This window comes from Uloborus diversus, chromosome 6, assembly GCF_026930045.1.
Source record: "Uloborus diversus isolate 005 chromosome 6, Udiv.v.3.1, whole genome shotgun sequence".
NCBI lineage: Eukaryota > Metazoa > Arthropoda > Arachnida > Araneae > Uloboridae > Uloborus > Uloborus diversus.
In genome coordinates, this window is record NC_072736.1 from 64,811,674 (window position 1) to 64,837,380 (window position 25,707).

General features: G+C 35.3%; 1 protein-coding gene across 1 annotated transcript; it reads right to left on the reverse strand.

Annotated features, from left to right (window-relative positions):
• Positions 1-11,536: 11,536 nt before the first annotated feature.
• On the reverse strand, positions 11,537-23,791 carry LOC129224788 (serine proteinase stubble-like). The gene is made up of 6 exons (XM_054859335.1): positions 23,308-23,791; positions 23,146-23,225; positions 20,750-20,850; positions 19,250-19,518; positions 13,964-14,118; positions 11,537-11,695 (listed from the first exon to the last, which is right to left on the reverse strand). The coding sequence occupies exons 1-6, from the start codon at positions 23,789-23,791 to the stop codon at positions 11,537-11,539; spliced, it is 1,248 nt and encodes a 415-aa protein (XP_054715310.1).
• Between the last annotated feature and the right edge of the window lie 1,916 nt (positions 23,792-25,707).

Genomic DNA, 25,707 nt, shown 5'->3' on the forward strand with positions numbered 1-25,707 from the left:
GCTTTACTTCATAGTCAACTAATCCGGCAACTACCTGGATTCTCAGTTAGTGCTTAAGAAACGATACTTTCATGATTATGAAAAAATGTTATATTACAAAAAAAAAAAAAAATCACAACTTACCTTTTATGTTTTAAATATATTCCAAAGCTTTCTTCAGCATAAGCTATCGAACTTCATCATAAAATAAGCTGGAATATGCATCTTAATGAAAATAAAGTTGCCTCGATTTGATGACGTAGGGGAGACCGGGGTTAGTTGTTACAATTTTGTTTCAATATTTTTTTACTCTAAACTATTTCAATTATTTACACGCGTGAAAAAATGCATCTCGATTGTTTAACATTCATAACATATTTTTTTTTTAATGATTAGAAGCCACTACTCCAAAATATTCAAGTTTTTTGAACAGATGTCGATTGTAACAACTTACCCCACCACGGGGCATATTGTTACAGTATTTGGGGTTAGGTGTTACATGAGATATATGTAGTAATAAAATGAATTTTACATATTTTGTAGCTTATTCTGTTAAATTTTAAAAAATCTTAACCACGTTAAAAATTAAAAACGTTTCGGCTATACAGATTTACTTCATTAATGACTTATTTTAATAAACTATGATTATCATTGTCCGCGCGCGCGCGCGAATTACAATTCTACAAGCATATAATTTATCAAACTTAGCACGTCGGTCATCTGTCCATTTGTCACAATTACGACATTGAAGCCGTTTAGTTGGTTTTTTGTATTCTGAGTACGGTTTAGAGCACTCTACGCAGAACCAGTCTTCATCATCTTCATCCGAAGGGCGCACTGTTTGGACGCACCTTCTAGCATTTTTTTTTTTTTTTTGCCTTTTTCTTCTCTGTTTGACAAAATTTCCTTTTCACAGATTTTCGTTTCCCAGCTTTGGCTTGCAAAACATTTTTTACTGGTGTATCTGTTAAAATGGCGCTGACCTATGGTTTCCGCTTGCGAACCGTCTTCACTTCTGCACTGCCTGCAGCGTTGGAGAAAGACCTACATTTGAATAATACATTATTATTATTATCATTGTTGTAGTTATTATTATTATTTATTCAACCATACATATTAACAATAAATTAGATCATAGAATTAACGAAATCAGAATTATTATTACTATTATTACTATCGTCATTCAACTACAGTATTTTATGTGACTTAAATCATGCAATAAAACAGATCAGAAATACTACTGATAACCACTAGCATTTTTCATCTAACTGCAGTATCTCTCTAGTGTCATGAAACTCATCAGCTGACTTTTATGATGAACTACCTACAATTACTTCCTTAGCCACATCCAGGTGTGTTTCTTTAGGTGTCTTGCCCCTGTCCGTCTTACTTTTATACTCCCCCGCCACACACACATTTATATATCACATTTAAAAATAAAACATAATATTAAATTAAAACTTGCATGGGGCAAGTTGTTACTTGTTACAACTAACCCCAACAAATGTAACAACTTGCCCCATGCGATGCCACTTTAGTTCTGGGCACATATTACTGGAATTATATCTTTGTACAAAACTTTTGAATATGTTAGCACTTACCTAAAAATGTAGGCTTTCACGTGGTATAGAAACAAATTCGTTAGCTGCAACGGCTTCGTCACAAATAGTGACGATCCGTGACATTCCGTGACGGAATGCAGATGGGTGAGTGCTATCATCTACTGCAAGGAAAGTCAGTTTCTCCTGGCGGTTATTTTTAAATTCGAATGTAACAACTTACCCCGTGTAACAACTAACCCAGTCTCCCCTACTGAAAATGAGACCATTAGCAGGCATAGTTTCTTTGTTGTAAGAAAAATAAAATATTAAATAAAATTACATTAGATTGAAACTAAAGCAAATAAATTATCCTTCCGCAAATATCAAGAGTAAAAGAAAAAAAAAATACCAGCATGGTTTTTTTATCTCATCATCGAAAAACAGAAAAGATAATTTATAATTTACTAGCATTCCCGTACCCGGCATTGCTCGGGTAATGGAATTAGCAGGGGTTAACAGTGCTTGGTGCACCTAGTTTCGAAAATGCCCTATAATAATTACTTATTACTAATAATTTTTTCTAACTTTGGGAGGATCCCGGGGCCCCTGGACTCCTTATATATATATGCCCTTGTCCTTAACTGATCTATAACTGTTATTAACGATCCTTTTAAAGTATTGATTATCTTTGCAAACACAGGTCATCCACATTTTATTGTTATACCTATGTTTAAGCAAGAACTTCTTAGTATACAACTTTTTTTTTTCTGGTGCTAAAATTATTAAGCTGCTTGATGAACTGACTTTGGAGCTAAATAAAATTGGCCGTGTGAAAACAAGTCTTCTCTTAAATCGATCCCTGCTACTTTTAATGACTGTCCTTGTGACTTATAAACGGTTATTGCAAAGCAAACTTTCACAGGAAACTGCACTCTTCCAAATTTAAGAGGATAGTCCGCCTGTGATGATGTTCTTAAAAACATCGTTTCTAGTTTTGAAAAAATGAAAACAAAAGACAGAAAACTTTATTATTCAGTAAGTTACCGCCCATTAGCCAGGGCTTTATTTGACTTGAGAAAAACCTCGAAGAATCACGTGAGAAACAAAAACAATATCAAAATTACAGTTCGCTATCGGCCAAAGGTTGAGATGAAGTACTAAATAATGATTTGAATGGAGGAAAGCCTTCGAAAATAAGGGATTTGAATTTCAATGACAGGTTTTTAATTTCGCAGAAATTAAGGGGTTTTAATTAATTTCTCCCGAACTAATTGAGATTCCGAAAAATCCTTTCTTAGTGGTTACTTTTGTAATCATGCGGACATGCCTGCCAAATTTCAAGTCTGAAGTTTCAGCGGTTTCGGCTGTGCGTTGATATATATATATATGTTATCTCAGGACATTGATTTTTATATATTAAGATTTGTTACTATCTAAGTGTGAAGTTAAGTTTTAAATTGGAAAAATAACACACAAAATTGCTCCTATCGTCAAAAAAAAAAAAAAAAAAAAAAAGCATTTCAAAAGGTTACAATAAAACTTATCCAGTAACCCAGTTATTTTTGGAGTTCGAGTAAATATCGTCCGTTGCATTAATTATACTTCGTTTAAATTTTGATCACGATTTCTTTCCTACTAATCTATAACTTAGGAATAAAAAGTTAGTCTGTGTTCCGGACGGTGCTAGTATGTGCGAACTGTGGCAGGATCCCACATTAAAGAACGCCTCTCTAAGGGTCTAACGGCACATTCTAAAAAAGCGGGAGTGTTGGTAGATTTGCAACCAAGAGGTATAGCTGCAACTAACACTGCTCGACCAAAAAAAAAAAAAAAAAAAAAATGCCGCCATTGTTTGACAAAAAAGAAAACGGGGTCTGGTTGATCCCTGATTTAACTCAGGGATCAGCCAGAATCAACTTCACAATACTCTCTTTAATACTTCTCAAATGTCATTCCTGTCTTCTTTGCAGCAGTTCTGGAAAAAACCATGAAAATGAGAGTGGGATAATTTAAAAGCTTAAATGGCTATTCATCCTTCATGTAGTGACAGTGAATGTTTGTTTACACGCTGCTAGCGATTTTCACGCGGGAACCAGATTTGGAGGGAAGATATATTTAATTTTGAGTTGTCTCACCTTTCTTGCCGAGTGCGAAATGTAAAAATTCACATAAAAGTAAAAAGAAGTGGAGGAATTTCGTTTCCATTAGCTCCAGTGCAGATTAAGCCCTGCTGTAGCTCATTATTAGAGTCGGACAGAAATATCCAGTTTGAAATTCAGAATCCCATAAGCTAAACTAAATTGTAATTCGCTGCTTTTAACGTTTATGCTACATGCATGTCGTAAATGTGAAAGGGGGTTTTCCCGTCGATTTGTAATCTCAAAGAAAATAAATAAAAGTCTAGATTTACGCAATACTCGATTGCGAGCAGCAAAGTGCTGTGCCTCACGCCAAAGGCAAATCGATAATAATTAGTAAAGAACTAATAATAAAAAAAAGCAAATTAAATTCAGACCAAGCCCGCCTTGTCTAAGGCCCCTGTATATACGAGCCGACGCATCAGCTTAAGATTAGCCATTTTGGATCGGAGCGCGTGTTTGAGTGATTGTCTTTTCTGGCGAGTTATCGCGTTTGGGTATTGTTCACTGTGAGCAATTATTAGCGTCACACACACACACAAGTGAATTGTTTATCAAATAAAATATTATTTTCCGCAAATTTGGCGAAATCCGAAACTTTGCTGTGGTAACCCTAGCAGCGCAACAATGAAAAATCCGATTCAAAATGGCTAAACTTAAGCTGATGCGTCGGGCTATCTGTATAGCGACTCTAGCCTTGTCTAGTGATCAAAGGAGTCTGACTGCGACGGGTAGGTCGTGGGTTCGAATCCTGATTCGGGCATGGATGTACTTTCTCTCTCCTGCCCCTTGCCTTTTCTTTGTGTGAATATGTGGTGCTGTGAAAGGTTGTCTACCCTAACGGGTCTTTATGGCATGTGTGTACTGCAGAAGTCGGACTTCACACCAAATTACAGTGCAATTGGAAAAGTGAAGCAGCGCATCCCAAATTGCCAGCCTAGCTGCCACGCGACAACAAAACCAAATTCAGAAGAAATATTAAAATTCTTAAACTTCAGCACATTGATGGTTTGATGAAAATAGTATCTGACTTACTTTCGGGGCATTGGAGTCAGAGGGAAAGTGACCGACTCCGGGCATTTAAGAGCCTTCGACTCCAACTCCGACTCCTTCACTTTAAATTTGTCTAACACCTACCCCGCTGGCACTGGCAGAGTTTCGGACTCTGGGGAACTCCGGCTTGGACTATTGGAATTGTAAACTTTCGACTCCAGACTCCGATTCCTTTACCTCAAAATCAATCCGCCTCTGACTCTGCATACTATTGCACACACTTTGTAATATAGAACTACATTAATAGGGGTGATAGGATTAACCAAACAAAGACACGAAATAGAAAAAAATTGTAACTTAAAAACGTAATATTTATATCAGTCTAATTGCTTGCAAAATGTTATTTAAATTCACACAAAAAAATATTCTTTTTTTTTAATTTTTTTAATAGGAAGTACTCAATACTTTATTCAATACATTTCAATACTTAAAGTAGAATCATACAATCTCAATTTGTTACTGAATAACAGAACTTCCAACCTGATGATCCAAAGCACGGATGAAACTAATCTCTGGTTTCCGTAAACGAGCTGTTTGGTACTTGCTTGAAAATGAGGCTTTAATTTAAGTTCAGGTACTATGCAAGAAGTTTTTGATGTACATAGCTTTTTTTTTCTAAGATGAGAAAAGCTCTGTACTAAATGCATAGAGAATGAAATATTCTCCAAATACAAGATACGTCTAAAGAGTTCAATAAACGGATGGATGTCTCAAAAACAACGGCAGTTAAAAATGCTCCCTTGTGCTTACACAGGTAGACCAATTAGAGGGACGTCAAGTAGCAAGAAGCGAGAGAAACTCAGACAGGATAGTCTGCCACGGGAAATCGAACAGTATGTCTGAAAATTGACATATTGAAATGGAGCAATCTATAAACGTCAAGTTAGCAATAAATTAATACTGTCTAACCACGGATTGTACGGAAAGGCAAACATCCGGTTTACATGCGGAAATGGAAGCATCTATTAGTTTTCAGGGATGTCAGCTTTTGCAGATGTATGTTAGCCTCTAAATTAAGCAGAGTCTCATTCAAATAAGCGGAATACGCGCATAAAATTTTTATTTTTCCCCTCCTTCAGATGAAGTCGCCTTACCTGGATGTTTGCCAATTCCATACAATCCATGGTCAAACAGTACCTTCGTGCAGAGAAGTGAAGGGAAATAACCAGCGTTTTGTTGCAAAAAATTACATATTACTGCAGACACGTGCTTCAAGGTTTCAAGGAACCCCTTTTTTAACTCAAAATAGTGAGCTTTTGAATGTAATGATATCCGGTAAAAGCAATCCGACTTTTGCTTTTACCGGATATCTTCACATCCAGAAACTCACTATTTTGCATCGAGAAGGTGTTCCTTGAAGCACGTGTCTGCAGTAGCATGTAACTTTGAGCTACAAAACGTTAGTTAAATGTCAAGTTCATTAGAAATTGGTTGTATGCGGAACAATATATATATATATATATATATATATATATATATATATATATATATATATATACAGTCGACGCTCATTATAACGACCACACATTATAAAGACCGTCCCATTATAACGACCAGTGGTAGAAGTCCCAACTTTGTTCCTATAAACTCTATGTTAATTTGCTTTCGTTATAACGACCGTTCTGTATCGTCTTATCCAATACAGCGACCGAATCAGCGGACGCTATTTCTTTTGTTCTTTCCAATAAAACAAATTTGTAGCTTAAAATGACATTGATTATTGTTTACGGACATCTGCCTGAAGTTTTCAATGTCAAATCCTACTTTAAGAGGGGGTGGGGGGGGGATTACCATTCACCACAGCTAGCACAGAAAAAATAATGGGTGGAAAAATCGGGAAAATTCCAGATTCCTAAGAAAAGGGAGTTGACAGATGTATTGGGAGTTTGGTGTTTGAATCTACTATTTTTAAAGATTTGGGGTTCTCGAGGGACTTTTAAATGTTTCTTTGGAAAGCAAGAAAAACAAAATTTATCACCTATATCTGAAACAGAAAATAATGTTTTGCAAAAATCACGTCTACTAAAAAAGGCAGACCTCCGTTTCTGGTTTTATCTTCAGAAATTGTTGTGGTAGTAGTAGTAGTAGCAGATCTGAAAGTGTGTAACATTTTCCTCCATATGTTTTCTACTTAAAAACTTGTTTAATATTCTGTCATAATATTTTGCACACTACTTTTCTAAAAATTCCTATGATAAAAAACATTTGGGCATTTACTTATGGGCATGCATGATGACGGTGTACATTTTTTAAATTTATACCTCTTATAACGACCACTCGTTATAAAGACCTTTTTCTCTAGGACGGAGATGGTCGTTATATCGAGCGTCGACTGTATATATATATACAGTGTTGGTAAAAAAAATTGAATCAGCCTCGCATTTTCACAACAATGGGATATGTGAGAAGTTTTGGTCGACCGATTAACTATGAATGTATGTGAAATTCTGCAAAACTTATGAAATAAACATTTAACAGCAGGAATTCGATAATTGTTTACTTTATTTATGGAAATACATGGGCAAAAATTTAATAAGTACAATGTGAAGTGCATCCACGTTGCTAAGTGGACGACGAAAAAGTAAGTAGAGGTTTTAACTGTAACACTCTTTCTGTTAAAAAATAAACAAAAGTAACATGGAAATGTTTGAACATCATAAAATATAACGTAGTATTTTGTTGGTCCGATTCTAGCTTTAAAGACAGCTTGACATCTACGGAGCATTGAACGGATGAGTGATTGAATGTATTCTTTACTGAGTTCATGGTGCCAGACACGAATTATTGATTCCCGGAGTTTTGCAAGTGATGTTGCCTTATGTTTCATCACTTCTACACCCATTCTAGTTCAACATTTTTCGATCGGATTTAGATCGGGGCTGTTTCCGAGCGAAGGCAAACTGCTGAACCCATGCTCATTTTTCCATTTCTGAACCTGCGTGTGAGTTTAGAGAAAAAAAAATTACTTAACCTCATGTCAATTTAAGTCTAATGGCAGGATAAAGGTTTTTAAATTGTTACTTACCAGTTTTGCCTTATAGCACGGAGCAGAATCATCCCGGAAAATGACGTTTGGAACTGGGGTAGATCCTGGATAGAAGAAGCAATTTCTCCTCCAAAATGCCAATGTACACCTGAGCGTTTACTGTTCTTAGCACAAAGGGAAACTCACCAACTGCTTGATCAGAAATACATCCCCAAATCATCTGGGATACGGGATGCTTGACTGTGTGTTGAATGCAGTCGGGATGATATTCCTCTCCTTTGCGGCGTCTGTGTGCTGTCCGTCGGACCCATGCAGATTGAATTTGGACTCGTCCGAAAACACAACTGATTTCCATTGATCGACAGTCCACTCTTGGTGAGCTTTTGCCCAATCTAGACGCGGTTTCCTCATTTTTTGGTCAATAATGGCTTTTTTCGTGGTTGACGTGCCGCCAAAGTCAAACCCGCACCACAGAGTCGTTTTCGTACAGTAGACGTGGATGCGTGAACACCCGATTCGTTTTCCCATGCTGTTCTAAGGTCTGTGGAAGATGATTGTCTGTTCCGAAGACTGAGTCGTATCAAATACCTGTCCTGCGCTGCGTTGGATATTCGTGGACGACCACTGCCACTACAGTCGATTGCGAACAGTTAATTCTTTTTGCTATGGAACGTGACGACAATCCTTCTTTGTCAAATGCAATGGCAACACTCTTCCTTTGTGGTGTCAGTTGAACGTATTTCGACATACTGCAACTCATAAGTCCAGATCGTAAATGAATGCGTCGAACGTTCAACTGGTTTCTTTATACAGTTAGAAGGATGATGCAATCTTACGCAATAGCTTGCGTCATGTACCGATGCCAATTCGTGTTATATGATGCAAGAACCGTTAAATATTTCATAATTAGCGTAACGACCCCAGTAATTGGCACTTTAAGAGTTTGTCCTTAAACTTACCTCTGTTTTCATCACTCAGAAAAAAAAATATTCCCTTGCAAATAATTTTGTATTAAAGAATGAACATCTGTACATTTATTTAGTTCACTAAGAGCAAAAATATTTGAAACGATATTTTTATAAAAATTTATGCATAAAAAATTACTAAAATCACCAGTAATTGGCACCTGATACCCCAATGTATGACACCTTGCGTCCGCACACGTTAATAAAACTGGAAAATCACTTTATTTTTCACTTTTAGACTACATACAAATTTTACCATCATAAGAAACATAATTAATGTTAATTTAAAGAAGGTAATTTTACAAAAATTAATGTTAAATCATACATGTTGACGTTGAAAAAGTATTTTAGAGAAATAAAAATAAATTTGGAGTGTTGCATGGAAAAAATATCGAGATTGTTGATCGGTATACTGTTTGATTAGTCGGTAGACAGTTTCGATTTTACGAATTATAGCTGTTTCCACAGAAAAAGGAACATTAACCTGATGATTCTAAAAGACCATGAAGAATGAACCAGTTCTGTACAGTCACAACATCTGACTGATGGTCAAAAATATTTGTTTTTTATTGTTTCTCTTTACAAAAGTATCAGAAATCGAACTAGTGACATATTGTACAACGCATTAGTGTTTATAGGCACATGTGCCAATTACTGGAGACTAGCAGAACTGAAGCACCACTAAATGGCATCCGTCATTATTTCAAAAATCCAAAAAGGGACAAAAATATACTTCTACCCACTCAAAGTAACATCTTTCAACTAAACAAAACTTTTGACTACGGAAACTTAAAATATATTTTAAGTCGGCTTTTAATGGGTTTTTATGCGCATGCTTCCCTTGAACCAGAGAAGAAGCTTTTGCAACTAAAATGGCTGATTTGACACAAGCCACAATTGTTTCTCTTCCCTATACACTGCCATCATTTAGTAACATGAATGGAAGTTATAATCTTTCAAGTAAATGTATATTCAGTTGGTATATAGCGTTCTACTTTTAAAAGATTGGATATGAATCTTATTTTAGGACATTTTTGTTGGAAGTGCCAATCACTGGTGACCTGCCAATTACTGGAGGTGTTACCTTACTTATAAATGCTAAAAATATTTGGATTTCGCGGATGATGCATTTTTTTACCCCCACTGTATATATTACCACCACTGTAAATATATGTAAACAGAGTGTGTCGTTAAGACATACAGTAGAAGTGAAACTTTTGTATTGCAGGGAAACATTTAAATTATTCACTAATCACTTTTGAACAACATAAATTGTGTTTATCCTTTATTCATTTATTTGCACAAAAGTTTCCCAAATCTGTCACTGCATTATCTTCTTTGTTCTTAAAAAGAGAAATTATCATTTTCAAGAACCGTAACCAGACTTTTGTTTTGGAGGGGGTTTTATTAAACACATTTTTTGAAACATTTATATGGTCTATCAAATTTGGTTTCATGTGTATTCTATTGATTTTTGTTACAATAGATTATTTAAATGGAGGGAAGGGGTGTTCTTACAAAACGCCATACTGTTACATAATAATTGAATTTCTCAATAACTACCACAATGAGTTTGTACAATTTTTCAGTCATACTAATTTCATTGCACAAATAAAATGGAAATAATAATTATTCCTATTCCTATTCAGAGTCACAACTGACTACAACTGTATTTATGTCGAGGGCTGCTTACTAAGTGCCTTGCCTCCATTATTTTTATATACCGATAGATGGCAGCACCATCCCCGGATCGAACAGTTAATGAGAATTTAGAACTAGTGCAGGAGCTAATAGCTACCTGGTGCTAGCACCCCCAGAGGTATCGTTTCACTTGGAGGACATTGAGACCACGAGCATATTTAACGTCGCCCAGTCCCCTTTAACGACGACGGTGGGTCTTCGACCACCGAGGTTCGAACTCAGGAACTTCGGCCCCGAATCCGACACTCTACCGATCGCGCTACCACGGCCCAAATATTAATTATAACAACAATATTATTTTTGTCATCAAAATATAAATCTTCTTCACTAATAATAAAGCTGAAAGTCTTTCTGTCTGGATCTCAGTGACACGCATAGCGCCTAGACCGGTCGGTCGATTTTCATGAAATTTGGCACAAAAATTAGTTTGTAGCATGGGGGTGTGCACTTCAAAGCGATTTTTCTAAAATTTGATTTTGTTCTTTTTCTATTTCAACTTTAAGAAAATTTTACCGAGCAAATTATCACAACGTGGATAGTAAATTACCAAATTATCATAACGTGGAACCGTAACATGGGCAATCAAATGAATATGGCAAATTGGCGAGAAATTCATCATCCATTATTTGTAAATATACAGGCGAACCGAATGATCTCTTAATTGTCTACTACGGGCAATGCCGTGCTGGTACCAATAGTAAGTAAATAAAATAAATAAATAATCGAAAGCATTTCTTTGGATAAAAAATTTCGGAGGGGGTTTGAACCCTATAAACCACCCCCTTGCATACGGCCCTGTCGTTTTCGTACACACACTAATATTGCCTCAGAATACAATCTGACCGATAATCACAGCGGCACAATCTGTAGAGCGCTGTGCTTTGAAGCCATCCAGTGATTCTATAGACAACGAAGTGTGAAATTATGATGAAAAAAAGAACCAGCTTGGGAAAAATAATGGGTTGAGCTGGTCTAAACACTTCATTTATTACTCATATAAAATACCACGAAAAATCAATCATAAAAATACATTTATTGAAAGTTTTAAGCATAATTTCTTAATGAAATAGTCTTAAAAAGTTTTCACACTATCGATAGTAGTCTGTCGTCTGCCAATAATGATTGTCTCGTATCTAGCCAAATAGATAAATCCAGTATTTCCTCCATATTTTCTCAATAAATGATGAATTTATTTATGAAATCTATGAATTTCGTTATGCGAGTGTAAACACCAGGCTGCTTGGGGGCAGCACAAATGCGGCCCCAAGAAACGATACCAATAAGATTCCATTGTCCTTCGTTTTCAATAACAAGTGGTCCTCCAGAGTCTCCCTACAAGAAAAGTAAGAATAGTTATTTCTCACAAATAGAATATTTTATATACGTTATATCAACGACATTCAGACGCATTGTTGTTGTTGTTGTCGTATGGCAAGTACAAAATAAACTAGAATAATAAAAACAAAAGGATTCGAATTGAACCGAAGCTTCAAGAACGGCTTTGGCGGCTTCTACGGCCTTGTCTGTGCAGGGCGTTCGATTTATGCAGTTCAGGTCAATTTTGAAGAGGACTGCTATGATGGACGGACAACTGAAAATGTGTTCCAGGTCAAGCTGTTTGCCTGGGCAATATAGGTAATCTTGGAAGATTCTGGATCCATCAGGCATAATTTTCATGCCCTTCAAGTGCCCCGTTCTAAGTCTGGTGATCATGTTAGTTATGTCTCTGTTGTAGTTCAGTTCAGGCAAGGAGTATTTCTTCATTGAGTTAGCGCAAAGTCTCATTTTCGCGACTGTATTTGCGTCTGACGATGTAGTGGATAAGGGAGTAGGATCAATAGTTCTAGCTTCCTTGGCAAGAGAGTCGACTTGTTCGTTGCGTTCGATGTTAACATAAGCTGGGATCCATTGTAAGGTACACAAGATTTCTTTGATGAGGCGATCGAAGTCGGAAGCCTGTTGATATCATGAACTACCTTAGTTTTCACACTCTGGATGGCCTGTAGTGCAGAGTCCGTGAAGATAATGATACAATCGGTGGGAACGAACGTCACCCCCGTGAGGTACATGGTCAATGCTTCCCTGATTGCAATGAGTTCACTTGTGAAGTTGAAAGCGATTTTTCCTGCTAGGACTTTGTGTCTAGAGGTAGTCTTGTCTGGGTAAATGAAGTAGATGCCAGAACCTCCTCTATTACACTCAGAGTCCGAAGAACCGTCAGTATAGACACCTTCATGTACAGAAACAAAAAATGTATATATGGCATTAACATACTCATTTCAACGAATGTAAACGCATGACTAAAAATGGCTTTACTCCCGACACCTATTTAAAAAAAAATAAAGGAAAACAAAGAACTTAAAATTGTTTTTACAGTGCATGAATAAGAACATATATCCAATTGAAAACAAGCTCCAAAACATTTTTAAAAAAAATCATAAAATTACAACACTTTGCTGATGAACATGAACCATTCTTCTGTATATGGACAAAACTTCTCAGTCTTGTGAATTTTCTCTCGGTGCTATCAAAGCACAATATAAAATTGTGAATTAAGTCCTTTTTTTTCTTTTTAAATCCATAAAACTGCAATACTTTGCTGGTGAACATGAAACCTTTTAACTAATAAATAACGAATAAGTAATGTTTTTCGGTGTTACAAGGAACACCGTTCTTAGTGCAAAGGAGTGTGAGCTTCTGGATGAAAAGTTATCCGAAGGAAAGCAACACGGTGGAACAGGAGACAGTATAAATACCAAAAAATTAGAAATTAACAAGACAAATAAGACGAAATGACACCTGGAGCCGAAATTTATTATATAATTCCATCAGAAAAAAACCATTAAGTAATAAATTTAAGAAAAATCCCATAAACAATGCAAACTGTCCAAAAATGCAACCATTCCGACTAAATTAGCAATAAATTTACCCAGGGGAAAAATTAAGTGAAGAAGCAATTAACAGAGACATGCAGAAAAGAACCGAGTGAAGGAAAACAAATTGGAATTAGTTGATCACAAAACGAAATAAGAAAGCAAAAAATGAAAAAAAAAATGAAAAAAAAAAAAAGAAAAAAGGAGGAACGTACAGACGTTTACATAAAAATAATAGAAAAACAAAACCAATTATAAACATTTTGTCCACGCAGGAGAAAAATACCGAATTTCAGTAAGATCGTTAACTAAATCAAACCGGTTCCTCAGGATGTGGAAAAAGGTGTAACTGGTAACACCGAGACACGTGTCTGAAGTAACTTGTAATTTTTGTGCATCAAAACGTTGGAAAATTCATTCATTTAATGAAACCTTTTATTTACATAAATCAATCTTCGGTTAATCGACGAAACTTCTCAGTCTTGTCAGCTTTCTCTTGGTGTTAACAAAACTCGATTGTTTTGAAGTCCTGTTGGGTTCAAAATCGTTTTCCGTATCATTAACGACCTTGATGATGTTTTATAATGATGATGATTTTTGGATTGTTGAGTGTCGTCTAACTTAGACACTCAAAAGTTGTTAAATTCAAAAATAAAAAAATAAATAAATAAATAAAGCGCCCTAATAAATTGAAATTAAACACAATTTGAACAAAAGCTCATCATACTTTGCAAGTATCAAATCCACCTTTAGGATGGCCAGCACACAGGAAAACGTCTGAAATTGTTTCTGGAATGCCAGTCTCTGCGTACAGCTCCTCACACTCGGCATTTGTCAATATTGGCATATGGACTTCGTGAAGAACACCAGGAGATTTACCTCCTAAGAAAACGGAAAGAATATTTCTTTTTTTTTTTTTGTCAAAAGACTGATATCAGGTATGAATTAAATCAATTATTTCAAAAATCAGTCAAGCGACAAAATTGCTAATTTTAGGAAAACATCTACATTACCATGTTAAATTATTCAATGATGATTACCATGTTAAATTATTCAAAGATGATTAAAACGTAGTTTATCGAAGGAAATGAACCTAAATGTGTATCCCTTTCAGTTTACAACATTGTAATCCTTATGAAAAAATTTAATACGAAGGTAAAAATGCTTTTTCGAAGTTTTAGACTTTGTCGCTTGACTGGTTTTTGAAATAAACGGTTCAGTTTAAAAGAAGATCTGAACTGATGAGTAGGTTATTATGTAGGTTACAATTAATTTAAATCACAATCGTTTCGGTTTAACGTACTAAGTGCAATTTATTTATAGTATTCTGGTTTCGACTGGTTATGATTTCGTTCATACGTATAATTGCTTACAACAAAAAACGCACACAAATTTTATGAGTTAAAACATTAACGACAGTAAAATTTTGTAATTTGGATTTACATGTCCCCACCCCGACAAGAAAAGTAACACAACTCAAAATTTGGGGGAAACTTACTAGCTATTGACTTAAAATCTAAATTTGGCGCTCTTTCTTGTCACAAATTTCGCACAAAATTTGCTTACATAACTGGTGCGTGGTGATCTAAAAATATATAATCCAGTGACACATCATTAAAATTTTACAATTTAGAAAAACATTTTCAAACTTTATGTATGCATTATTAATTTAGACATTAAAAGCTAACCAATAAACATCACAATGTAACTGTTTTGCGAGTATTGTAATATTTGAGACTAAATGACTTAAAATTACTATTGCGTAAAACCTTGATTTTCTCCAATGCTGTTTTTTTTTTTTTTTTTTTTTGAGCTGTGTCATTTTACTTGTCGGGGTGCGATACGGTCATTCATATGTTAGAAGATTATTAAGATTTTCAATCGTTATAAAACCTGTTAACTATTTACTCTTATTAAAATAAATATATAAACTAATTAACAAATAAAAAAGACATTTAATCAAAAAGTCGACGAAAAAAGTTATTTTTCTCCGATTTTGAATCAATTAATGTGTGGTTAAAATGTATCATTTTTCAAATTTTTTCCGTTAAATCTAGAGATGTAAAATCAAAGAGTAAAGGTGAAGAGCTAGCCCCCCAGCACAAAAATATGAAGTCCTAAATTTTGCATTTAAGCAGAATTTTTAAAATTCCTGAGCATATTTTATGCACTGAAGAATGATAACTCGTCTTATATTCTAAGTCATAAATCCATGTTTTTTCTCTTATTCCCCAGTATCTATATTACCAGTTGACAACACGTAGGTTTGCAGCAGAGCTAAATAAGTTGCTGACTAAAAAGTTGGCTCTAATACTTATTATTCGAGTTCTTAACAATTCTATCCTTGGTTGTTGACTTTCATCCAAACAATAGTTAAGAAACACGATGAGCGGGCATATTCTAGCAAAAACAGCACTGTTAAAGATTCAGTAAAATTTTAACGTAAATATTACAGTAAAATAGAGTGTCCATACAGGACATTTTTACAGTAAATTTTACTGGGAATTGCAGCGTCAATTGGTACTAGTGATGTTCCGGATATCCGTAGCCGTATCCGTATCTGCGGATATCCGAGGGAAAATAAAGATCTGTATCCGTATCCGTTTCTTTTTGACGGATCTTAAACGGATCATTTCTATTCTAAAAATTTTTAAATACTTGAATAAAAGACTCTTAAATACCGTTTAAATTCGGTTTTATTCCCTATTTGAATTATAAGGTATCATTTCAGAAGCCAATTTGTACCCCCCTCCCCCGCCCCGTTGCAAAAAGGAAGGGAAAATAAGTTTTAAAAGTGTATCAGTGCGTCTTTTTGTGGCATCGTATCTCTTAAACAGATGAACTGATTTTGATAGTTCATTTTTCGTTCAAAAGGTAACTTGATCGAAAGTGTTCTTAGCTTGGCCTCGTTTTTGTAGAATTTTAATTACTGGAAATATTATTTAAAAACTGACCTAACGTTTTTCACAATTATGGTAGTAAAAATGTACCCGTACGTTAAAAATGTTGGCCCTGATTGAAAGAACGAAGTTTTCTGCTTTTGGCATTTACTTGAAATTTCCAACTTATATACAGTAGGAGCTATAATCTTGTTAAGTAAATTTTAAACGCAATTCTAAGTCTTTATACGCGTGATTGGTAGCAATTTCATAGTCGGAAGATAAGGAGAAAAAGCTCAATGATTTAAAATTTTTACTTGCTGTCAGTTCATATTTGTTAACAAATGTGTGTTCTGACCCACGAAATTCATCTTAATATGATGTCGGCTCTCTGGGACATGTTTTTTTTTTTTTTTTTAAATTTAATATTAGTTTTTGTTATTGATTTGGGGTTTCTGTTATTCTTCATTTTTGTTTTTCTCGGCATCCTTCAAAAAAAAAGTGAGACTAAATTCTGTTTGTAAAGGTGTTCCCGGCTCTGTATTTCGTCGGTCGGAGTAAGTTCGGTGGAATGGGTCCGCGCTGCATTTATGCTGAAATAAAATGCGAAAAATTATTTCTAGCCTGTCCAGTAGCAGCTTTACACCCTTGCTCCTGTATCCTATCTACCGAGTAAGCTAGAAATAATTTTTCACATTCCATCTAAGCATTAATGCAGCGCTGGCCCATTCCTTCCAACTCTCCCTCAATTTTAACGGAGATTTCTTTAAAGAGTAAATCATAGTCTTGATTATATTTTAGCCGCGGTTGACATTTTTTCAAGTAACTATCATTATTCTGACGGGAATACCTTTCGTAACAAATTTTACACTTGGATAGTTGAATTGGGTAAAAAAATTTTGAGATCCGTATCCGCGGATCTTGACACTAATGATCCGGATCCGTATCCACGGATCTCCTTTTTTAACGATCCGGCACATCACTAATTGGTACACCTTATGACTTACGGAAGTAAAGCCAATAATTCCTTATTTCCGGTCCTTCCTCGCGTTCCATTCAGTATAGTGGCTCATGAGTAGTTCTGCAAACAATGACAAGGCAAAGTTTGAATCCCACTGCCTGTACCTCGTTCTTTTGAATCAGCGCAACAAACAACATCGCCCTCGTTTTTTCTACGGTAAAAGTTTACAGTAAAATAAGATTTTACGGTAAAAATAATTCACAAAATAGATGCCAATACATTTTACTGTAAAGTTTCAGGAAAACTTTCAACCTTATCCAATTGGTTCAAAAGGTCACCAGCATGGCAATTTCTCACAAAATTTTAAGCCAAAAGTGAATTCGGCTCTTCGTTGTCTCGGCAAGACCATAAAACCCCACTCATATCAAGCTGCCAATTAATCAGGGAAAACAACTTACAAGTAAAACTTCAAAAAGGGAGGTATACTCTTATGACAATTAAATAAAATTAATGCCAAATTAAGCATGATTATAAGATTAAACGCATTAAGAATGATATTTATCCGCAAAACTTGTAAAAAAAAAATGAAATGTAGTTAATCTAATACTGCCTGGGCAAGACTGCAAATTTTTCGTTTTTACTTTTTTTTTTTTTTTTGCATTTTTTCATTTATTTTATGTATGCTCAAACCTGTTTATTTAATATCCACTAGAAATAAAGCAAGAAGAGAAATAAAAATTTCAAAATTTTGATGATGTTTGCCGTGAATCAAATGAGTCTTTCTTTAAATATCTCAAAAACTCGTTTTTGTAGATACTATAGTTTATCTGCCCACGGCAAAACAATTTTTATTGCTCATCGTAGCTCATAAGTTCATGCATTACGATCCTTACATGGAAAATCAAAGGTTTTGATGTCCATTTGTTAACTAGAAGCTCCCCGAACTTAAACTTTTCCAAGGGCGAAAATCCTCGATTTCCCGAATGGAACTCCAAATTTTGCCGAATGGCAATAACTTTGCCAAATAGAACACCAAAATGGGTTGTTTCCGAAATTTCAAAAGCATTTTTTCGGAAAGAGCATGCTTAAAAGCATAAGATTTAACAATTTTTTAAATAATTTTACAAAGTTCAATATTTTTAAACAATTATTCTAAGATAAATAAGATAAATAAATACTTTTGTGCTGAATAGTAAAGTCAGAACAAACAACGTAAGTAGAAGCACAAATTTGTAAATTACAGCAGACACGTGTTTCGGCGTTACAGGGAACGCCTTTTTCAATGCAAAAAATAATGAGCTTATGGATGAAAAGACATCCGACAAAAGCGAAAGCCCATTATTCTAATTGGTGCGCAGATTGAAATTCATTATTTACACTTCTACACTTGACATCATAAGTGATGAAATGCCATTCACTGATGCCATTAACACACAGCGCAAATTATAAGGTCTTGGCAACGCGGTTGACAGCAAAGCGTAAGCATTTAAAATGCCAATGGAGTAGTGCACCAAAGTACATCACTCGTGACGTCATTAAGGCCACGCTTTCTTTTCAAAATCGGATATTTAAAAAAAAAAAAAATAAAAAGTAACTGTTGGGAAAATAAAAAACATTTCTTGCTTCATGTTTATTTTTTTGCTCATTCTATCAATTTCAGTAACTAAAAGTAGTGCTTCTGACTGAAGGAAACAACCCCATTTCGCCGAATGATGATAGTTTTACCGAATCGTCAGACAAAATTTACCGAATAAGGAAATTTTTGTAAGGTCACACAGTGACCTCCCGTGACCGCTCATCGGGGTGCCACTGGTGGTAACGTGCGGCTTTGTAAAATTGTTGATTATGCATACACCAAAATTCGGAGGATTCATGTATTTTAAGCAAATTGCACAGCCTGTATCCACTAGTGGTAATGATGCTTGGTTTTTCGAAAAATTACCAATAATGCATACCATTAAAATGCATACGCTACATTAAATTAAGAGTGCACACAAAAAGTTCCCACATTAAGTATTTTTGTGTGGGTTAAAAAGGCTAGTTTGCATCCTTTTACTCTTAAAGCCAAAGGTTAGACACATAACCTGAAAAGTTAGAGCTAAGATTTTAGCTGAAAAACGTACTTAAACATGTGTCAGCTGCTACTATAGCTGAGCATAAATTTCTTACATACTTTCTGACAACTTGCCCCAGCCAGTCACGACACCTTCTCTTCCAGTGACGTCACCTAAAGAAACTGGCAAGCAAACAGGAGCTATATTATCCTGGAACTTGACTGCCTGACGGAAGCGCAGCAGGGCTAAGTCATTCTCATATGTTTCAGGTTGAAAAGCAGGATGGACAATAATCACGAACACTTCGGGTTCTACGTGAGGATGAGGCTCGTCAGTGGTGTGCAGATTATAATCGCCGAGTCGGAGTCGAACGTCTTTTATTTTATATCTAGGAACATAAGAAGAGTGAACATTAAGAGTTTTTTTGCAGCTAGTAAAGTTCAAAATTTTATTTAGAAACAATACTAAAATATAATAAAACGTACACATTTGAAGCCAAATGAGTTAATCCAGGAGGGAGTAAGAATGTTCTTAGTTCATTTCATCATGGCCCCACTAGATAGCGCTGACGCTTAACGGCGTTGACAATTTAGGACTTTTCAATGTTAAACCTATGCAGCTCATGCATCCACCGATAAATGTCAACGTTTCAAAGTTTGTTCATTTTTGATTGGACGTCGCCTATTTTGATCGCAAGTAGCGCTGAATTGGTTTGCGAATTGGTTTAACGAGCAGATTATTTCCAAACAGAACGATATGGATGAAACTTCCATGTAGCTAACAGTTTTGAGATAATTTCAAGCATTTAGTTTACATTGCGATCAAATTTTATTGGTAGAAGCTGGCACTTCAAACCGCAATAGACTCACGCTTTCCTCAAGAAACCTTTCCATCTAATAAATAGAAGATGCTGACAGAGTGGTGTAGTGGTTAGAAGCTGGTCTCTTACGCTCAAAGGTGCAGGTTCGAACCTAGCCCCAATCGGTGGGTTTTCAAGATAACAGAAAACCGACAACGTCCATTTAATATGATTATGCGGTATGAAAAAAGTCCCCCGAGTATTTGTTTGACTTGGAGTGCTCGAAGCAAAATTAAATTCCTAGCGTAGTTTCACATCTAATAGAGCGCAGGTGTCTCCATCTGGTAAAGAAACTGGGCGTCAGAATTTTCGTGGTAGAGCATCCGCCGAAGTTGCACTACGTGAAAGAATGGAGGCTTAGGTCGGGACCGCACTAGGTATGAAAAAGGTAGTGCCTCTAGCATTGCTCCATTAGAATAAAAAGTAAAACAAATAATAATTCTTTGGCATGACCTAGCATTTATTACGCGGCTCCCTTGAACGAACCACGGAACTTTCCCCCCCCCCTTTTTTTTTGTCATTAGTCGACACAAGTAAATTTTAACCACATTTCATTCATATTGGGCTCCTTCTCCGTTCAAGCACTAATGCAGTGGTACCGGATTGCAACCAACATATGGGAACCATGCCTGAAGGGGAGGGAAAGCCTTTGCTATCTGTAATGTGCAAACCAGGGGATTTTCGCTGCCAAAATATTTATCATCATCAGTCAAAAATACTAAATGCTGAGCAGCTTATTAATTGAAGAAATTACTCTCACCCATGCACACAATGAGCCGCTGTAATTGCCCACAGATGATTTAGGAGAGCTGCACCACATCTGTGACGGAATCCTTTGCTTTTCTTAACACGCAAAGAAACCTGCAAAAAAGTTTGTTTATTTTCCTATTGACATTAGAAATTGTTTTAATTTAGGTCCAGTAAGTAAGGAAAGACTTAAAATCTTGAACACATAAAACGTAGATATATTTCATATTGAGGAAAAGAGGCTGCACCCACAACTCAAATTTTCTCAGCCTAATTTATGTTAAATTATCCTAAGCCTGAGTTATGTTTAATGTTAAATTGTTCTCATAAATATTAATGATAAAAAATGAGGAAAAGAAATCTGCAGTAACCATATATCTCAATACTACTATTATTTTTGACACTAAGCAAACGGTTTTAGACTGATTTCCACATTTGTATTTATATACTGAATCTTTTCGCAATGTTGTAAACTTTGTTGAGGCTTATCTGCAAACACTATTAATCATGTGTATTAGTTAAAGTTTTCTGAAGACGCATAGTAAGTATTGAGAGATTAATTTCTTAAGAGTCCAATCTTCAGGAAAAGTGAAAATGATTCTCTGTAGCCGTTTTTGATGTCCAGGTAAATACAGTTTATAAAAATTTTCTCTGCTGATGAATAAAGCACTCGAGATTTTATGAATAGGATCAACTGTAAATTCACTCTCTCGTGCCGACAAAAACAGTTAAATTTTTTACTTTCCGAGCTTTGAAAGGGTTCTAGTTTTTTTTTCTTTGAGTGGAAACAATGGAAACTTTTACTTGGGGAAAATGGTAAGTCAGCAGCTAATCAGAATCACAATAGGAAATAAGATCAAAATTATTTGTATCACCAGCCAGTATTGTCCTTTGTAAGCATGATCAGCTTCGTTCTATAAAGCGATTTTGGTGAAATCTCTTTCTTGGTAAAAAAAAAAGTATTACCAGAGCTTCACTACGCAAGCAAGAATTGCTCTTGTTGAAAAGTTTTACGAGAAAAAAACCACTTTTTATTCCCCAGAAATCCCAACAGAAACTATTTCTGGATATGCTCTTGTTCGTAACACACACACACTGTCAATTTCAGACATATATTTTATTCATTTTATTTTGCTGGAATGTATGTACTATCCTCAAGTTTAATGTGATTGAGTCCAACAATCCACATTACCATTACATGCCACTTACAATTCACAGATTCGCATTATGTAGGGAAAATTGGAAACGGGATACCTTGACCCATATTTTGGTTTTTTGTTTTCCTTTTCTTTGTAAAATAGTTAGAACGAAATAATTATATATATATATATATATATATATATATATATATATATATATATATATATATATATATATATATATATATATATATATATATATATATTTTTTTTTTTAATAAATCTTAATCCATATTAGCAGAAAAGTAGTAGAACTTTATCAGTTCAGATCTAAAGAATATTTCAGCTATTTTATTCAGTGACAAATCATTGGGCTTGAAGATCATCAGTGTTTTAGCTATTTGTCTAATAAAAAGAATTTATTAGACAAAATATTATATATTTTACTAATTCAATTACTAAAAATAAAAAATCAGGCTTTCATATCCACAATACTAGAGTTATTGCTTAAAGAAATTAAATCATTAGGCCTAAATCAAAATACTTCAGCTATTCATACATAAATAATTCACTGATAAAACATCAAATTAAACAAAAATACAAGATTAGTTTTTTGGCAAAGTCTCCCTCGTTAGCTTAAATCATGTCTCCTTATGTAGCTTTCTTCTGTTTATTTTAAATTTTAAACAACTTAGATTAAAGTTATGTAAAACTACTTCATACCAATAATAGCTAGAAAAGTAACTAAAACATGTATACCTTTGAAATTCATTTCCCTCAAAACTGGAGATTGAAATTTAACCAAATTCCGAAATCTTTAAATTTTACTTGAAAGGTGCAGTAGCATTTAACACTGAATTTCTTGAAAACCACTGACAATTCTGAAATGCTTTGTCCCTTCAAAATACTGTTGTGTAACTGATCAATCAATAATATGACTAAACTTTACCCTAATTATCCATTTCATGAAAAGATCATCATGGGTCAAGTCTATATCTAACCAATAATATGACTAAACTTTACCCTAATTATCCTTTTCATGAAAAAGATCATCATGGGTCAAGTCTCACTATGGGTCAAACCTCCCTTAGTTTTTAGTTTCCTCTAAATCAGAAGGGCTCAATTCCTTATCCAGAAAGTTTTCAACATTAATATAAAAGTAAGTCTGATAGCATGTTGAATATTTGGTGGATTCCAAGAACTACAGGTTTAGTCATATTTTTAAAAAATCAAGATTTATTCTTATTAAATGTATCTACATTAAACTTACCATCCACGGCCATCGGAGATAGGGCGATTGATGTCCACCAACCAGCCTCGCCATCAGACTTCGACCAGATCTTCCACAAACTATAGGGTATTATATGAAACATTATTTCAAGGCGTATCGTCATTTGAATAATAATATTTAAACATACTATTAGCAACTAACTTTGAGAAATGTCATTCATTATGTTTTCGCCTGAGCGGCCAACAAAAATATCGCTTTCGTCGATGGTTTGCGAAAGTAGTCCAATCATGTCAGCTTCTAAAGATGATTCCAAGTTTTCAAAGTTATCCACCAATGGAGATGTGTGCTTCAAAGAATCTTCTTGAATAGTTTCTGAGACATTTGACTGATGAGGGATGGTATCCTCCACAATTGGATTCCTCAAATCATGAGTATCATCTTCTAGTACGGGCCACCGTAAATCATGAGATTGTTGCAATGGTACCGGCCTTCGTAAATCATGAGACTCTTCCTTTGTAACTGGCTTTCTCAGGCTATGATCATCTGATGAAGATACAGGTCTTCTCTCGTTGTGAGACTCAGATGTTGCTACTGGGTACCTTTCATCATGCGCGCGCAAGAGAATGCGGTCTCTTATTTCATTATTCGTAAAATTGTCAAAAATTAAATCACGATCAACCGTCATAAACGAATCAAAATGGTCTAGATGTTTACAACAAAGTCCATTTGATGATCCTTCTATACAAAATCCAATCTTAACGTGATTTGAGGAATCATCACAAGTTTTGTTGAAAGTACAAAAACCTTCCTCTCTTGTACGTTGGTTGTAGCATGGGATACGTCTAGGAATACTCAAATCTAGAAGGAAGAAAAAATGAAATTGTGAATTGTGATAGTGATTTTGTCTATTAAATACTAACATATTTTGTGAAAACGCGAGAGGAAGTTTTTACTTTGGACAGCAGTAAAAAACCGCTGCTGGCCTTTCTAAACTGCTTTGCAGTTTAAAAAGAGTAAATGTGAAATGCTGACTTTTGTTTCTTTTCTTGTAGATAATATTTATCGTTTAGTTAATTTGCCTGATAGAAGAATAAACTTGAGGAACATATTAAGTTCATAATCTTCTTCTTCTTTCTAATACTGCTGTGTTAGAGGCACTGTCTTTTGCAGACCTAGTGATCCCACAATATAACATCCATTCTTTCATGTATCACCACTATCGGCGGATGCAATTGGCAAGTGAAATTTGAAACCCAGTTTCTCCCAATAGATGGAGGCACCTGGGCTCTGTTCGATACGAAACTGCATTAAGAATTTCATTTTCCCCAAGAGCACTCTAAGTCATAAGGGCATAATCTTGGAATTGACTTCAAAATAATAGAATATTTACAATCATTCTAAAATGCATCACTTTATGCACGATTTGTCTTAAAAGGGCAGATCAAATGAATCCAAAAGGTTAATTTCTTTCGATGCCGCTTTGAACTAGAAATCGTCATTGCAGTGCACATTATATGTTAATTTTTTCTTGTAACCGTTAAATTACTACTTTTCCGCTACCGGAGTTTCATTGGTCATCTGTGCCGAATTGCTCCTCCAAATGTGATATTGTGCCGAATATTCAGCGATAATCGTTGAATGCGATTCATGTTTGCATCGCAAGATTGTGACCGTAAACTTTGCAATCATGAAAGTTCTTTGGCAACGATTGATCGTATTTGGCGAAACTTGTTTGTGGTCGATCAGAGACACCTCACCAGGGGTGTGCACAGGGGAGGGGGGGGGGGAGAAGGGGCACCTGTTGGGCCCGGGCCCGAGATTGAAGGGGGCCAATATTTTTAAAACTAGGCGTGAAATATAGGATTAAACAATACAGAGGGGGAGACCGGAAAAGTCATTTGTGACTGCCCCCCTCCCCCATTTCTGTGCACGCTCCTACACCTCACTAATGGAAATGTTACCAAAAACAATCTGGAAGATGAGCAAGGTGTTATTAGGCATGATCTATAATCTTCAGGTGAGAACAGGTAAAGCTTGTCCACGAAGAACGGCATGTGGTCTAGAAGCGAAAACAGACCACTACATTTTCTAATAGGTAAAATCAACGAGAACATAGGCGTAGCGTGACAATTTTTGGTGGGAGGGGGGCAAAGGGATCGAATTTCATGAGTGCATGTGGAGCTTTTGCTTCCTCCTCCACCTACAGACCTAGATTAGCGCGGTGCATATGTTATATATGTGTATATGTGTATGTATTTTGTTGTTCCTTAAATACACAATATTTTGAGTAACCTTTTACCGTCGCCGGAGAAATATTTGAAATGATGGTCATCGGGGGGGGGGGGGAAGGCCTCATATAATTCGGTTTCATAATAAGGTCTCATTATCTTTTAAACTAACTTCCTGCGGCAGCCCAACATTCCAAACAGTTTCGAGTGAATTTGTTCAGAAAAGCAAAATTATATATGAATGAATTTTTCAAATTTACGCACTTTACCGTGTGCTTAGTTTTTTGTAAGGGAAGCATTTACTCGTACTTTTTCGATGAATTGGGCATACAATATATTCTTTTCTTTTTCCTTGATTACCAGTTACCACGTA